Source organism: Geotrypetes seraphini, chromosome 10 (assembly GCF_902459505.1).
Source record: "Geotrypetes seraphini chromosome 10, aGeoSer1.1, whole genome shotgun sequence".
In the NCBI taxonomy this organism is placed as follows: Eukaryota; Metazoa; Chordata; class Amphibia; order Gymnophiona; family Dermophiidae; genus Geotrypetes; species Geotrypetes seraphini.
In genome coordinates, this window is record NC_047093.1 from 57,437,344 (window position 1) to 57,455,266 (window position 17,923).

The window sequence follows — 17,923 nt, forward strand, 5'->3', positions numbered from 1 at the left end:
CAAAGATGAGAATGTTATAATGCCCTTCTGTCGCTCCATGGAGCAATTTGTGAGCAATTCCGGTCACCGCATCTCAAAAAACATGTAGCAGGATTAGAAAAGGTACAGATGACTTCCCTAGGAGGAAAGGTTAAAGCAGCTAGGCCTCTTCGGCTTGGAGAAGAGACAGCTGAGGGGAGATATGATAAAAGTCTATAAAATACTGAGTGGAATGGAACAGGTAGACGTGAATTGTATGTTTAATCTTTTCTAAAAGAACTAAGGAAAATGAGTAGAATGGAATGGGTAGATATGAATCTTTTGTCTAATCTTTCTTAAAAGAACTAGGCAAAAATGAAAAGAAGCTAAGAAATAGAAAATTTAAAACAAGTCAGAGAAAATACTTATTCACTCAATATGTAATTGAACTCTGGAATTCATTGTGAGACAAAGTGGTAAAACATAAGAACATAAGAATTGCTCCTGCTCGATCAGACCAGTGGTCCATTATGTCCAGCAGTCCGCTCACGTGGCGGCCCTTAGGTCAAAGACCAGTGCTCTAAATAAGTCCAGCCTCACCTGCGTACATTCCAGTTTATCAGGAACTTGTCCAACTTTGTCTTGAATCCCTGGAGGGTGTTTTCCCCTATAACAGACTCCGGAAGAGCGTTCCAGTTTTCTATCACTCTCTGGGTGAAGAAGAACTTCTTTACATTTGTATGGAATCTATCCCCTTTCAACTTTAGAGAGTGCCCTCTCGTTCTCCCTGCCTTGGAGAAGGTGAACAACCTGTCTTTATTTATTAAGTCTGTTCCCTTCAGTATTTTGAATGTTTCGATCATGTCCCCTCTCATTCTCCTCTTTTCAAGGGAGAAGAGGCCCAGTTTCTCCAATCTCTCACTCCTCCAGCCCCTTAACCAATTTAGTTGCTCTTCTCTGGACCCTTTCGAGTAGTACCGTGTCCTTCTTCATGTATGGCGACCAGTGCTGGACTCAGTACTCCAGGTGAGGGCGCACCATGGCCCGATACAGCGGCATGATAACCCTCTCCGATCTGTTTGTGATCCCCTTTTTTAATCATTCCTAGCATTCTGTTCGTCCTTTTTACTGCCGCCACGCATTGCGCGGACGGCTTCATCGACTTGTCGATCAGAACTCCCAAGTCTTTTTCCTGGGAGGTCTCTCCAAGTACCGCCCCGGACATCTTGTATTTGTGCATGAGATTTTTGTTACCGACATGCATCACTTTACACTTATCCATGTTGAACCTCATTTGCCATGTCAATGCCCATTTCTCGAGCTTGAATATGTCACGTTGCAGATCTTCACAATCCCCGTGCCTTCACTACTCTGAACAACTTCGTATTGTCTGCAAATTTAATCACCTCACTCATCGTACCAATGTCCAGATCGTTTATAAAGTTGTTGAAGAGCAAGGATACAAGCACCGAGCCCTGTGGCACCCTACTGGTGACATTCTTCCAGTCTGAGTATTGTCCATTTACCCCCACTCTCTGTTTCCTATGCTCCAGCATGTTTTTAATCCACTTGAGTATTTCACCCTCGATTCCATGGCTTGCAATTTTCCGAAGTAGTCGTTCATGCGGAACCTTGTCGAACGCCTTCTGAAAATCCAGATATACAGTGTCGACTGGGTCGCCCTTGTTTATCTGCCTGTTTACTCCCTCGAAGAAGTGCAGCAATTTGTCAAACAAGATCTGCCTTTTCTGAAACCGTGCTGGCTGGTCTTCATCAGACTGTGTCCATCAAGGTGATCAATGATGCGATCCTTTATCAGCGCCTCTACCATCTTTCCCGGTACCGAGGTCAGACTCACCGGTCTGTAGTTTCCCGGATATCCCCTTGAACCTTTTTTGAAGATCAGCATAACATTCGCCACCTTCCAGTCTTCCGGAATCTTTCCTGATTTGATCTACAGATTGGCTATTAGTTGAAGCAGTTCAGCTATAGTCTCTTTCAATTCCTTGATGACCCTTGGATGGATGCCATCCAGTCCTGGGGGATTGATTGTGCTTAAGCCTATCGATCTGCCTGCATACCTCTTCTAGACTGACCGTCAACCCTGTCAGTTTCCCGCCTTTGTTTCCAGCATATAGCCTGATGGGTTCTGGTATGTTGTGTATATCCTCTTTGGTAAATACAGATGCAAAAATGTGTTCAATTTGTAGGCGATTGCTTTGTCCTCCTTTAGCACCCCCTTTATTCCATGGTCATTCAACGGTCCCACTGCTTCCTTCGCGGGTTATTTCCCCTTAATATATAGAAAGAATGGTTTGAAGTTTTTCACCTCCTTGGCTATTTTTTCCTCGTAGTCTCTTTTGGCCCCTCTTACTGCCTTATGGCACCTGCATTGATATTGTTTGGGCTTATTCCAGTTTTTGTGTTTTTGACCTTTTCCATTCCTTAAATGAAGTTTTCTTGTCTCTGATTGCTTCCTTCACCTCTACAGTGAGCCACGCTGGTTCTTCGTTTTTTTTCCTCTTGGATCCCTTGTTACACGGTATATATAGAGTTTGTGCCTTGGTGACTGTGTCCTTAAAAAGGGACCAAGCTTGGTCTAGCGTTTTTACAGTGCTTATCCAGTTCTTAATCTTCTTCCCCACCATGAGTCTCATCCCTTAGCAAGGTTTAAAAAAAAGTTTGGATAATTTCCTAAAAGTCCATAAACTATAATTAAGATGGAATTGGGAAAATCCACTGTTTATTTCTAAGAAAAGGATCATAAAATCTGTTTTGCTGTTTTGAGATCTTACTAGGTACTAGGTACTTGTGACCTGGATTGGCCACTGTTGGAAACAGGATACTGGGCTTGATGGACCTTCAGTTTGCCCAGTATGGCAATGCTTATTGTTCTTACGATAGAGAGGATGATGACACAGACAGACCACTCACACTATGAAATGCACCCTCTTTGTGACAGTGTTTCTCCTTACACCTCATTGTGTTTTTTTCCCATCAGATACGTGACATGCGTACCTTAAAAACTATGGCCTTTCATGGGAACCATTTATTCTACTGGGAAGCACAGGGGAGCCGTGCAGAGCTGGAGTTTCATGGAGATTTCTCACAAGACCGTATCCGTTTCAGAGCTCAGTACTGGGTCACACAACCCAGGAACAATGTTCAGCTGGGGTGATAGCCCTTAGGTTCCCCTTGGGAAGTTCTGTTTGACACAGTTCACATTGCCTGATGATATAGTTTTCCACTCGCAGTCCTTTCATTGCCAGCTCACCAAGCAGAACTTACACATAATCAATTGGTGACACCTTGTGGCCATTCCTATTCTGTGCAGTTTGTAAGGCCAACTGTAGCCATCTACTTGAGACTGAATGTTACTAAAAGCCAGCTGAATAATATAATAATTTTTCAGAAATAAAGGCACAACCCCCTCTAGAATGAAAGGGAATACAACAGATTTCTGTGCATGGACAAATGGGAAAAAGCAGGAGCAATATTGCCTTACAGCTGTTAGGACTGGTGTTAGATTGTGAGCCTTCAGGACAGTAAGGGAATTTTTCAAGTACCTTTCTTATTTCTAATCTTAATGTATATTTTCTGTAAACCGCTTAGAACCTAACGGATGTAGCGGTATATAAGAAATAAATTACATTACATTACATTACATATTATATGATGTTTACATGGTGTCTGAAGTAAGGCTTTTTATAACAAATTACAGGCACACTGAGTTCTTAGCTTACAGTCTAAGTGGGTACCTAAAGCAGTGTGAAATAAAGTAACTTTCCAAGATCACAAGTGTTAACGATAAGCCTAGGATCTCACTCAGGTCTACTGGTTCCCACATTATTATTGTAATTCTAGTCTAGAACACCTCCTTGGGGATTTTGCATTTGGAAAATGTTAACAGTGAGAATATGGAGGAAAGAATAGCAGTCCTTTCTGGCCACATATCTTCCCTCCCATCAAAGTCCTGTGCATCACCTCTGTCACACAACAGACTAGCTGTATTGTCAGAAACTCTTACTTTTGATATGATAGATGGTCTAGAAAGAGTGAATCCATTGTTTGAATCTTCCTCATTCACATCACCTGTAGGGCTGAGTGCATGCTAGAAGCCAGGAATAATCTAGCTTTGTCAGATGAATCAATAGGGGAATATAAGGCTCAGTACTCCAAAGTATGAGTGATTAAAGAGGATATTGCAAATTTAATACAAAATCACTCTTACAGTAAGTCAAAATCAGTTGTCTAGAATTATATCAACTTATGTTGAAACATGCTCAGAGACATGAAGGCAAAAAAGCAAGAGGCGAACCCCAAGACTATCCCACCACCCAATCATCGCATGTTCAAAATAATTTAGTTGATATCAAAAACTATTCAATGTGCTGTGTACACACAGTCTACCACATTCTCATGGAGTTAAAAGTTTGAAAATTGCAAAATAACAAACGTCTTGAATTGTAGGTTCTAACGTGGCACGATTCGAACCGAATGATTGATAGAAAAAGTTGTAACTAAGGCGGTGTAGTCTCAAAAGAGTAGAGAAAGTAAACCTGTGGGTTACATTTTGGAATGTTTTTCAATCTCTTTTGAGACTACACTGCCTTAGTTACAACTTTTTCAATCAATCATTCAGTTCCCTGACGCAGGATCGAATCGTGCCACGTCGGAACCTACAATTCAAGATAAGTTTGTTATTTTACAATTTTCAAATTTTTAACTCCATGAGAATGTGGTAGACCAGGGGTGCCCAACACGTCGATCTCGATCGACAGGTCGCTCGCTCAGGCGACCCCAGTCGATCGCAGAGCGGGTTCCCTTCTTCCCTTCTCTTTTTTCCCCTCCTGACTGGCCTGCTCCTGAATTCTGTTGCTGCCTCCACTGCTCAACATTAAAAAAAAACAACCCGGCTTGGAGAATTTATGCTCCGGGGGCTAACGTGTGCTTATACCGGCTTCCCTTCTCTTCCCTCTGAAACCGGAAGTTATGTCCGGGGGGGGGGGGAGAGAGAAGGGAAGCCGGCACGCACATGTTAGAGCCCCATTCGCGGGCTAAAGCGAGAGACAGGTCAGTGAAGCTTGTGATTTGCTCTTCTTGCTGCCAGGTCCTGCCTACTTTCTGTTTCCTCAAAGGCAGGACCCGGCAGCATTTCTCCCAATAGGTCGATCTTGGGCCGATCAGCCTTCCTCTCCCCGACGTCAATTCTGCCGTCGGAGAGGAAGTTCTGGCCAGCGGAACTTGCTCTTCGACGGCAAAATTGACGTCGGGGAGAGGAATGCTGGTGGGCCCGAAGCAAGGAGGGCCTGTTATCCGATGGCCAGCGGCAGTGGCTTGGGGGAGGGCAGGGAGGGAGAAAGAGGGCAGGCAGGGAGACAGAAGGAAAGAAGAGAAACAGAAAAAAAGAAAGGGGGCATGAAGAGAGAAAGAAAGAGAGGGCAGGGAGAGAAGAAGAAAACGTTGGGGGGGGAATGAGGTCAGGAGGAGAGGAAGCATACAGGCTAAAAGAAGGGAAGAAAGATTGGATGCACAGTCAGAAGAAGAAAGTGCAACCAGAGACTCATGAAATCACCAGACAAGGTAGGAAAAATGATTTTATTTTAAATTTAGTGATCAAAATGTGTCTGAATTTATATCTGCTCTCTATATTTTACAATATGGTCCCCTTTTACTAAACCGCAATAGAGGTTTTTAGCGCAGGGAGCCTATGAGCGTCGAGAGCAGCGCTGGGCATTTAGCGCAGCTCGCTGTGCTAAAAACTGCTTTCGTGGTTTAGTAAAAAGGGAGGGGGTGGGTATTTGTCTATTTTTGTATGGTTGTTACTGAGGTGACAGTGCATAGAGTCATCTGCTTTGACCTCTTTGAAAAAACCCTGGAATAGGAATGATAATTAACAATTCTATGCGTACAGTGTGCGTTGTGTTTTTTTTAAATTTTATTGTTGGTAGATCATTTTGACTTGGTCATTTTAAAAGTAGCTCGCAAGCCCAAAAAGTGTGGGCACCCCTGTGGTAGACTGTGTGTACACAGCACATTGAATAGTTTTTGATATCAACTAAATTATTTTGAACATGCGATGATTGGGTCTTGGGGTTCACCTCTTGCTTTTTTGCCTTCATGTCTCTGAGCATAAGTTTCAACATAAGTTGATATAATTCTAGACAACTGATTTTGACTTACTGTAAGAGTGATTTAGGAATAATCTAGCAGCAGACTTGCAAGAGGGTAGCCACATGGGCACAGAGAGGCTGGACATGGAGTGAGGGGATATGGGTATGGAGAGACAATATTGGACATGGAATATACAGTATGAACACAAAAGGGAGATGCTGGATATTGGGGGGGGGGGCATAGGGACACAGAGAACAGAGATAGGGACACTGAAAGATTAGGGAAGGTGGTAAAGTCTCTCCTCGAGGGCCACAATCCACTCAGGTTTTCCCCAATGAATATGCATGAGACCTATTTGCATGCACTGCTTTCATTGTATGCTAATAGATCTCATGCATATTCATTGGTGAAATCCTGAAAACCCGACTGGATTGCGGCCCTCGAGGAGGGACTTTGACACCCCTGGATTAGGGTGAATGGGAGATATAAACATAGAAGTTAGATGTTGGACAAGGAAAGAGTAGGACTCGGAGAAGGGAGATGCTGAACATGGGGGAAGACAGAGATACAGAGATGCTGTAAACAAGGGTGATACATTGGAGAAACAAGTCAGATGCTAAAGACTAGGATCAATCTACACACAAATCACATTAAACACTGCAATGCCAACCAGGATATCACCTCTGTTGTACAACACTTCAAAAACAAGGACAGGTATTTCAAACACTCAACGATATAGGTGCTTGCAGTTGAAGCGGGCTATTCAGGCGGGGTTCCCTGAATGGAAAAATTTAAAAACTTATTTCAGCTTGCAAATCCTTTGCTACCAAACAGATTTAATAGGACATCAGGCTGTTCAGTGGTATAAATTGATTTCAGGATTTTTAAATAAAAAACCAAAAAATAGTCTTAGAGTCATTTGGAGTATCGAGTTAAAACAGCATATTTCTGTTTCTCGTTGGCCACGAATTTGGACTTGGAGATTAAGATGTACAATGTCAGCATCTATGAGGCAAACATGGTTGTTTTTATTACATAGGATTTTTTGGACTCCAGTTCGGTTGAATAAAGTAGATAGTTCTAAATCTAATAGATGTTGGCATTGTCATATTGATATTGGGACTTTGGATCATCTTTTGTTTTTTTGTCCATTGATACTTGGCTTTTGGAAGTCGATTTGGGGGCAAATTAACAATATTCTTCAATCCTCTATTCCCTTGACATATGAAGCAATAATTTCTGGAACGATTCTACATGATAAACCCACTTTGGATAAAAATAATAGTCGCCTTTTCATGATCTTATCAGGAATAGGAGTTCAATTGATTACATCTAATTGGAAACATCATGATAGGATTAATATTAGTTTTTGGTGGGCAACTGTATGTGCAACATATAAATATGAAAAGATTATGGCAGAACGTCTAGGGTTTGTTAAATCCTTTAAGGGGATTTGGGGTCCATTAACTAATTTTATCACATTATAATTAAAGTAATTCCTTTTTCTTTATGTTAGATTCTTTTGCACATCCAGGGTGGGTTGGGGGGGTGCATTATATTTCATATTTTATAATATTTTATAATATTTTATAATATTGTTAGTATAATATACATCATTACTGTTATAGGTTAAGAAGGGATTTAAAATCTTTATTGTAATAATTCTGATGTTAATAATGTATTTTCATACAGTTTTTTTATTTTTCAAATGTATACATTGTCAAGTTCAAAATATCAATAAAGAAAGTTAAAAAAAAAAAGAATAAGGAGGCTCCAAAAAAAAAAACAAACAAAAAAAAAAAATGGACAGGGCATCAATGATTTTATGGTGAGAAAACTAAATAGAAATTTTTAAGACAATCCAAGAACGACCTTTGAAATCAAAATGATAAAATATTTTTAACACCTACCAGACAGGACTTAACAAAGATCTACCTCTTTGTCATCTTATCATCCATAGCGCCCTGTTTTCTCACCTTAACCACTCCCTCCCTCTTCTTGTGAAACTGCCATTGGAATGCTTTTATGTTTGACTTATATATTCTGATATTTATCAATATTTGCTTATTTTTGATCTGAAGAAGAAGGGTTACCTTTGAAAGCTAATTTTAAAAAACGCATCAAGTTAGTCCAATAAAAAGTAGCTACCTATTTTAATTTAATGCTTTGTTTTATTTATACTGTATATGTTTGTATCTTACACCCATCCTGGTTAAGAGGCTAGTGGTCGACATGATGTTTCTGTGTCACCTCTGGGTGTATGCGTTTGCTGCTCAGCAGATCAGGGTTCACCTGGATGGCAGAGACTGCAAGGCTAGTGCCTTAACTGGACGCAAGATGAAGGTAAGGCCGAATTCCCTTTCGCACGTCTGATTTGGGATTTCAGCAGTTAAACAGGTGCAACAAAGTGATGCATTCACTTTCTGAGCAACTGAACAGTAACTAATTCCCTTCTGGCAGGCAACATCATTTTCCAGTCTGGGTCTAGATCAGGTATTGCTGGCCGGACCGGTAGTTGTAATAGGGAAGGAACTAACCAGGCTGCCGCGCGTCACATCTCGTTGTAGAACGCTCGCTGAGCCTCACTCTCCCACAATGCTCAGCGCCTGCAATATTTACATTCGAGCCCCGCCCAGCGGGGTCCCCTGTGACGTAAGCCGACGAGGAATCGAGGCTGGAGCCGGTGCTGGTGAGAGCGGCGCTAGCGGCTGATCCGGCTCCGGCTCCGGGATGAGTTCCGCGGTGAGCGGGGCTGGCACGGGTGAGGTGCCCGAGGACGGAGTCACCTGGTGGTACCGGTGGCTGTGCAGGGTGGCCGGGATCCTAGGCGGCTTGTGTGAGTAACAGCTGCGATTCTTAGAACGCTACTCATCCGTCACCCGTCTCTCTACCGGTACTCATCGCCTGTACCCCTCCTCACTCTGTCTAGCAGTATCTTTGGGTATCTATTATGCATACCATGGCTGATCCGAGAGTGGATACGGATATTTATCATCTGTACTCTCCTTATTCCATCATGCATTATCTAGTACTCATACCCTGTCTGATCTTGGAGAATCTACCATTACTCAACATCTGGTACCCCTTCTTTCTTTGGCAATATCTTATCTATTTCCTGTGAGATACTGTGCCCAGCTCTATCTTTATGGAGATGATGCGGTATACAAACTTAAGGTTTAGTTTAGTTTATATATGAATATTCATCTAATGTACCCCTTCCAAATTTCATCTGGTGGTATCTTTGGAAAGGGGTAAAACATGGACCTTACGGACCTCGCGGATCTAAAACTGCACGTCCTTAAAAATCTGAGGTCCGTGCCACTTTTACTCTCGGCATAGGTTATGGCTCTGACAGACCTCTATGACAATTTAGCTCTGACGGATCCTAATGCTTTTTCCCTCCCTATGCTGAGACTAAAAGTGGCATGGACCTCAAGGCAAAAGTTTTGCCACCCGTACTTGTTAACATCCATTTCATCCCCACAATTAATCTCCATTCCTACCCATATTTTAGGAGTCAATGCTATTATTACTGGCTGGACAATTAGTTGGAGTGGGAGATTTATTTACTTGCTCACAGGGTGGCCGGGATCCTTTCAGCCCCATCAACCTCCCAAAGTTTTTGGGATGGTGTTCACTATTCAACAAACAAGTGTTCCAAGTCACATTCTTGCACTCCAACTGTCTCTCTCTGTATGTTCCAAGCCTCATTCCGGTGCACCAATTGTCTCTCTCAGTGCACTCCAGCCTCATTCTGGAGATTTTGACTACATTGCTACAGGAATCCCATGGCATAGGCAGTGGATTGCTGATTTCTTGGGGGGGGGGGGGGGCAGGAGCTCCATCCTGGTGCACTTCAGAGTCCTCCACCCACCTCCTCCCAGTGCATTAGTTTTAAATGTTCAGCAGGCGCTGTGCAGTGTCTACGAGCAGGCCTGCCCCTGGAAGTAGAATGAAGGGTTCCAGTGCAGGCCTGGTGTTTGACGCTGCGTGGCAGCTGTGCGGTGGCTGCCCGATGATTTTAAACAAACACAGAGAGCAGGGCAGGCAGGAGGGCTAAAACAGCAACCGAGAATTTTGGGGCCATGGCCCCTTTGGCCTCCCCTGTTCACCTGTGTTCCATGGTACCTTCTTCCAGCCTTATGGGAAATCTGTGACAATATCTTCCATACCTGCAGGAATCCCAGTTAGGGCGCTGGTCTTTGACCAGAGGGCTGCCGCGTGAGCAGACTGCTGGGCACGATGGACCACTGGTCTGACCCAGCAGTGGCAATTCTTATGTTCATGCCTGGCATTCATAAGGACTGGTGTACAATCTATAAACAAGTATCCCAAGTGGTAGTAAATAATAAATGGAAACAAGCTAGCATACCACTATAACCATGAAGTGCATCACACTCTTCTACCACGGTCTCAGAACTGGAGCCTACGCAAGGTATTTATATCACAAACTCGAGTGATCAGCGTAGTAATTTAGCTTCCTGCTCCAATCATTGACCGCTTAGGTTTTAAAACATATAAACTTTAATAATTTAATCTTAAAATATTTCTTGTAGAAAACTTTTTTTTAATATATATACTTTTAGTTCATTTTATTTAGTTCATTTTATTTTAATTCATTTTATAGAAAACCTCACTATCAGTGCAAATTTGCCCACTTTGTATGCACTATTAAGGATTTGAAAAAATGACAAGCTACTTATCTTTAAACGGCGCTTGTCTCTGGATATGTTTTTTTCAGCAGTGCTCAAATAGTTGCACAAGCCAGTATTGCACAAGCCGACGCGGCCAGCGTTTCGCGGACTCACTGTTTGTCCGCTGCTTCAGGGCCAGCACTGCGGCATTCAATTAGCATTCAGTTCCAACGTCAAAAAAAGTTTTCTACAAGAAATATTTTAAGATTAAATTATTAAAGTTTATATGTTTTAAAACCTAAGCGGTCAATGATTGGAGCAGGGAGCTAAATTACTACGCTGATCACTCGAGTTTGTGATAAAAATACCTTGCGTAGGCTCCAGTTCTGAGACCGTGGTAGAAGAGTGTGATGCACTTCATGGTTATAGTGGTATGCTAGCTTGTTTCCATTCATAAGGACTGGACATTACTGTCTATACAAATGGGAAAAGGGGCAATGTCTGGAAAGCAGTATATACTAATGCATGAAGTTTGGAAAACAAGGTTCTGGATCTAGAGGCTGAGTTGGATTTCGTGCTGATCATGGTTCACAGTGACCCATGACTGGGATATAGTTATACAGGGCTATAATCTGTTTAGGAGAGACAGGGTAGGAAAAAAAGAAGGGGGGAGTGGCATTATATGTTAAAGATCATATTAAAGCCACACAATTGCAGGATCTACAGGGTAAGGAAGAGGCACTGTGGGCTAATTTGCAAAGAGGGAATGGAAAATTATGTACATTGGTGTGATATATAGGCCTCCTTGACAGACAGAAGATATGGACAGATATTTAATAGTAGACGTTTAAAATATAGCTGAAAAAGGGGAAGTACTACTAATAGGTGATTTTAATATGCCAGATGTTGATTGGGGAATCCCTATTGTGGTGTCTCCTAGAAGTAGGGAGATCCTGGATTCTCTACAAAGATAACTGTTCCAACAGTTAGTAATGGAATCCATGCGAGATGAGCCATACTGGACTTACTGCTTACATACAGGGAAAGTGTTTCTGATGTTATAGTGAATGATCATCTGGCATCCAGTGATCACTGCATGCATATTAAGACAGGTTAGAGAGGGCTCATTCAAAAGTAAAGGCTCTAGACTTAACTAAGAAACTTATTCAAGGAATTGTCTAGATGAGAACATCTAGATGAAGTAGGAAAGCAGTGGGCAAACTGGAAGGAGCTACTGTAAAGACAACAAACCATCTTATAAGGAAAGTAAGTAAGAGGAAGAGAAGGCTGCTTTGGTTCTCAAAAGTAGTAACCGAGAAGATATGGAAAAAGGGGCTGGCTTTCATAAATTATAAAAGATCACAAATAGAGGAAGACAGGCAAAAATATCTGGAAAAGTTAAGAGAGGCTGGTGAGTAGTCAGGAAAGCAAAGATGCAACTAGAAGAAAAAATAGCCGACAGTAAAATGGGGGGGACAAGACATTTTTTTAGATATATTAGTGATAGGAAGAAGTGCAAAAGTATCTTTGTTAGACTCAAAGGTGAAAGGGAGAAATATTGTTGAAGCTGATAAAGATAAGGCTGAATTGCTTAATAAATATTTCTGTTCTGTGTTCACAACTGAAGCATTGGGAGCAGAACCGCAGAAGATAAACGCAAGAAGGGATGGAGGTGAGGGTAGACCCAGATTGATTTTCTGAGGTTTGTGTTCGTGAGCAGCTAGCTAAACTAAAGGTGAACAAAGCAATGATGGTGTTTATCTGAGGCTGACCTTTTCAATGCTTCTCTAGAATCGGAAGTGGGACTGGAGAAGGGTAAATATGGTCCCTCTCTACAAAAGTGAAAGGAAAGAAGATGTAGGGAACTATAGGTCAGCAAGTCTACCTTCTGTGGTAAGTAAATTAATGGAAACACTTTTAAAACAGAGAATAGTGATGTTTCTGGAATCCAGTGGATTGCAGGACCTGAAGCAACGTGGATTCACTAGAGGCAGGTCTTGTTAGACAAATCTGATCAATGTCTTTGGGTGATCAGAGAATTGGATAGAGGGAAAGCACTAGGGGCTCCTTTTACTAAGCCGCGTTAGGGCATTAATGCTCAGAATAGCGCACGCTAGACGCTAACGCCAGCATTGAGCTGGCATTCTAGCACCGTAGCGTGGGTTTAGCGCACGCTAAAATGCTGTGTGCGCTAAAAACGCTAACGCAGCTTAGTAAAAGATGTTGTGTATTTAGATTTTATTTATTTTTTATTTAATTTTCAATTACATTTCCAAGCATACACATCTTGAACAGAAAGAATGGCAGAAATAAAACATACAAATAGTATGAGTTAAAGAGGAAACCTAAATAAAATTAAAAAACAAACAAATAACAATTCCTATCATTCTCAAGTCCTCTATTTTAGGGATCCAAGATTCAATCAAGTGAAAATGACAATATAGAAGTACTTAAAAAAAAAAAAAAATAACGATAAAGCAATAGCCTGTAATAGTGGGAGGTTATCTTCATTAGAATTGCTTTCACCTATTCTTTATCAAGGTGTTTAAGAGACAGAAATCCAGTCAGCTGGGATGGATCATAAAGAACATATTTGAAGGATTTATATCTGATTATGCACTTGCAGGGATATCGTAAGAAGAAAACTCCTCCTATAGCTGTCACTGCGGGTCTCATCAGCAGGAACTCTTGTCTTCTTCTCTGGGTGTCTTTAGAGACATCAGGAAACATTAGTATTTTGTGTCCCAAAAATTTTTTAGATTTGTTTTTGAAAAATAATCTCAATATCCATTCCTTATCAGGAGCTAAAGCATCTGTTACCAGAAGTGTTGATGATTTCACAATTTTCTCCTCAGAGGTTTCCAATAATTTGGAAACATTAAAGGGCTTGTCTTGATAATTTTGTTCTGGATCTGATTGTTCCTGGCTTTTTTTTCTGGAGGTAATGATTGTTCTGGGACATTCAGAACATCCAGAAAATATCTCAATGGTATATCTCGAGGATTTATCAAAGGATCTTTAGGAAAATTTAATATCCTCAAATTGTTAAAACGATTATAGTTTTCAAGGGTTTCTAATTTTCTTCATTTATTATTACTATCTTTAACTTGTGTCTCTTGAAAGTTTATTGTTTTCAATTCTATAGTCATTTTTTGAGTGTCACTTTTGCTTTGATTAATTTCTTGTTTCATCTGTAGAATTTCTTCTTGCTGTACTTTAATTTTCTTTCTATCTCTTCAATCTTTGGGGAAAAAGTTTTCCCCAGGTTTACAACTAAATCACAAATATTCTCCAAAGTAACTTCAGGGGGTTTTACTGATAAAGAAAAGTCTTATAGTGCTAATTCAATCTTACCCGCTGCCGGATTCATTTCCATTATTCTTTGTACTGGCTCCTCCATTGATCTACCAGCCACAGGTAGCTCCAGGGACACAAGTTCCCCCGCTGACTCCAAAGACAAGTTCTCAGGTAAACCAGCCTCTCACAGTGAGAGCACTGCCTCTTTGGACGTGCTCACTTCCTGTGGAGAGCTTGCTTGCTGTGGCCGTGGGGGAGGAACTCTATGGTCTGGGCTCAGAGTAGCATCTAGCCCCAAGTCATCCGCAATGGCGTCACTCATTGCCGGCATCGACAGCGGGCGATTCCCAGACAAATCCATACCACCGGTGAGGCACCACAGAATCTCGTTGATAGTGCCGCTCAAAGGGATCTCCGGTCGTTGGGAAGATCCACCGACTCCTTTATCCCTTCTTTTCGGCATTATTGATTGCAGTAGTTAGTAAAGAAACGGGAACAATTCTCGGTGTCTCTCTCATAAACTGGCTACTGCGGCCATCTTGGATTAGATTTTATTTATTTATTTTAAAAATTTCTATACTGTTTAAATGTTTCTAAATGGTTTACACAGTGTTACATACATACATTATAAAACAAAATAAAAATAGGTAAACATAAACAAACAATCCTCAGAAAATCAGCAATAGGAAAATAAAAGCCAAAAAAAGGCTTATACAAACAATTATGAAAAAAGTTCTCAAAAGTCAGCAGTCATGAGGAATCAATATCTAGAAAAAGGCATTTACAAACAATTGCGTTTTAAGTAGTTTCCTAAATTTGCCTTTTTCACCACATTTCCATAATTGACTTACAAGTGAGTTCCACAATTTAACCCCTCCACAACAGAAAGTCATTGCGCTGGTCTCAACATATTTTGGATTAGTGTTTTACTTTAATAGGGCTGAATTTTCAGAACGTTTGACATTGTTCCACATAGAGGTCTAATAAATAAACTGAGAGCCCTGGGTATGGGCTCCAAAGTGACGGACTGGGTGAGGAACTGATTGAGTGGAAGGTGACAGAGAGAAGTACGGTAGTCAATGGAGATCACTTGGAGGAAAGGGATGTTATCAGTGGTGTGCCTCAAAGTTCAGTTCTTTGGTCTGTTCTTTATAACATCTTTGTATATTGCTGAAGGGCTGTCAGGTAAGATTTGCCTCTGCAGATGATACCAAAATCTGCATTAAAGTAGACATCCCTGATGGTGTGGATAACATGAGGAAGGATCTAGCGAAGCTTGAAGAATGGTCTGAAATTTGGCAGTTAAAATTTATTGCTAAGAAATGCATTTGGACTGCAAAAATCCGAAGGAACGGTACCATTTAGGGGGTGAAGAACTTTTGTGCACGAAAGAGGAGCAAGACTTGGGTGTGATAGTGTGTGATGATCTTAAGGTGGCCAAACAGGTTGAAAAGGCAACAGTGAAAGCTAGAAGGATGCTAGGGTGCACAGGGAGAGGTATGGCCAGTAGGAAAAAGGAAGTTTTGATGCCCCTGTATAAGACTCTGGTGAGACCTCATTTAGAATATTGTGTACAGTTCTGCAGACCGTATCTTCAGGATGGAGTCAGTCCAGAGGAAGGCTTCTAAAATGGTCAGTGGTCTTTGTAATAAGGTGTATGAAAACAAGACTCAAAGATCTCAATATGTATACTTTGGAGGAAAGGTGGGAGAGGGGAGATATGATAGAGATGTGTAAATACCTACGTGGTATAAATGCGCATAAGGTGAGTTTCATTTGAAAGGAAGCTGCAGAATGAGAGGGCATAGGATTAAGTTAAGAGGTGATAGGCTCAGGAATAATCTAAGAAAATTATTTTTTACAGAAAGGGTGGTAAATGCATGGAACAGTCTCCCGGAAGAGTTGGTGGAGACAAAGACTGTCTGAATTCAAGAAGCATGGGACATAGTGATGTAGTAAGTAGGGGGCCCGCCCCAGGTGCTGTCTTGGTAGGGCACCAGCACCCCTCCTCCTTTCCATCCTCTCGCTCTTGCCCACTTCTCCCCCCCACCACACGCACATTTTAACTTCACCCTCCACCGTACCTCTATCTCTTCTCTGGTTCAAGCAGCAATTCCAACCTGCTACTTGTGCCAGCATTGGCTCTCCCTCTGATGTCACTTCCAGGTCCCATGCCTAGGAAATTACATCAGAGGGAGAGCTGACACTGGTGCGAGCAGCAGGTTGGAATTGCTGCTTGCATCAGTGAAGAGATACGGGATAGGGAAGGGGTACATGTGCACAGTGGGGAGGGGGGGGCAGAAATGCCCTGGGCACCTCTCACTCTCACTATGCCACTGATGGGACAGGCATGAGGGATCTCTTATGTAGAGGAGGAGATAGTGGATGCTGCGGATGAGCCATTTGGCCTTTATCTGCCATCATGGTTCTGTATCTCCTACAGTCTGCACAACTGTTCATCTGAAATCCTTGGGAGAGAAAGATTCCAGGGCTTCTTTGGATCCTGGACATTTTCTCTTGCACTTCTTTAGACACCAGCATTTTGAGGAGGCTTACATGGGGAATAGGCTAAGGCAATTAAAATGGCACAGCATCTGTCTTGCTAATCAAGTGGGGTTCTTGGCCTGCAGGTGTCTTATTATTTTGTGATCCTTTAAATGTGTTTTGGATTTGCATGTCTGAATATCAGCAAGAACTGTATCTGTGTTTGTTTCACTGCTTCAGTGGAAGTTCAAAGCTAGTTAGGTGTTGTATTTCTCAGTCTCCAGGGGGCTTACAGTCAAACTTTTGTGGTTAGGCCCAAAACTGGACTGTCTTCCTTCCACTGGATTCTGGGGCCTCCCTGCAAATTGAGTTCTCCTCCAAGATTATGGGAATACTTTTCAACTCTTCCCTTACCTTTAAGGATCAAATAAATTCTCTCTTCAATCAACGTCATTTTTCTGTCTTGGTCCAATCAATTATCAAATAAATTCAAATAAATAGCATTACAGTAATCTAGCCAAGATAGCTAGATTTGCATGTCTGAATATCAGCAAGAACTGTATCTGTGTTTGTTTCACTGCTTCAGTGGAAGTTCAAAGCTAGTTAGGTGTTGTATTTCTCAGTCTCCAGGGGGCTTACAGTCAAACTTTTGTGGTTAGGCCCAAAACTGGACTGTCTTCCTTCCACTGGATTCTGGGGCCTCCCTGAAAATTGAGTTCTCCTCCAAGTTTATGGGAATACTTTTCAACTCTTCCCTTACCTTTAAGGATCAAATAAATTCTCTCTTCAATCAACGTCATTTTTCTGTCTTGGTCCAATCAATTATACTATCTTGGCTAGATTACTGTAATGCTATTTATCTTGGCATCACAAAGATCTGTCTCCAAAGGTTACAATTGATTCAGAATACCGCTGCGAAGCTGATTTATGGAAAAAGCAAATTCGACCACGTGACTCCTTTGCTTTTGAGCCTTCATTGGCTCCCGGTTCGTCTCAGAATTCAATTTAAATGTATATACATTATTTTCAAAAATTTTTATGGTATTTTTATTCCTCTTGTTCCTCTGCTATGGAACGTTTACAGATTTTCCTATGCAAGAGGCACTCAACAATTTAAACTTTCCCTTCCTTCTAGGAAAGGAATTAAAGGAGTCAAGAACTTTAGCCTTTCTTTGGCTTTTAAATTTTCTCAATTATGGAATGAACTTCCTTTAACTTTGAGATGTCCTAGTCCTTTCCAATTCTTCCGTAAATCTTTAAAAACTTCTCTATTTGCTAAACATTTTGAAAATTAATCTCCTTGCAATTTTAGCATATTTTATTAATTATTGTTAACCGTGTTGAGCTTCCTCTGGTTGATGACCCGGTATATAAAGCTAAGATTTAGTTTAGTTTATTAACATGCACTAGCACAATTAACTTCCATTATTTTACCA

General features: G+C 41.4%; 2 protein-coding genes across 3 annotated transcripts in view; both read left to right on the forward strand.

Annotated features, from left to right (window-relative positions):
* The window catches only part of ADAMTS13 (ADAM metallopeptidase with thrombospondin type 1 motif 13), a 79,374-nt gene extending 75,196 nt beyond the window's left edge, over positions 1 to 4,178 (forward strand). For both annotated transcript variants that reach the window (XM_033961957.1, XM_033961958.1), the window contains exon 33: positions 2,960 to 4,178. In XM_033961957.1, coding sequence (XP_033817848.1) covers positions 2,960 to 3,136 — 177 coding nt within the window. In that variant the 3' untranslated portion in view covers positions 3,137 to 4,178. The remainder of the gene's footprint in view (positions 1 to 2,959) is intronic.
* A 4,545-nt stretch (positions 4,179 to 8,723) lies between these two features.
* CACFD1 (calcium channel flower domain containing 1) overlaps positions 8,724 to 17,923 on the forward strand; it is a 34,445-nt gene continuing 25,245 nt past the window's right edge. The window contains exon 1 of the mRNA XM_033959977.1: positions 8,724 to 8,908. Within this exon, the coding sequence (XP_033815868.1) occupies positions 8,803 to 8,908 (106 nt within the window). The 5' untranslated portion in view covers positions 8,724 to 8,802. The remainder of the gene's footprint in view (positions 8,909 to 17,923) is intronic.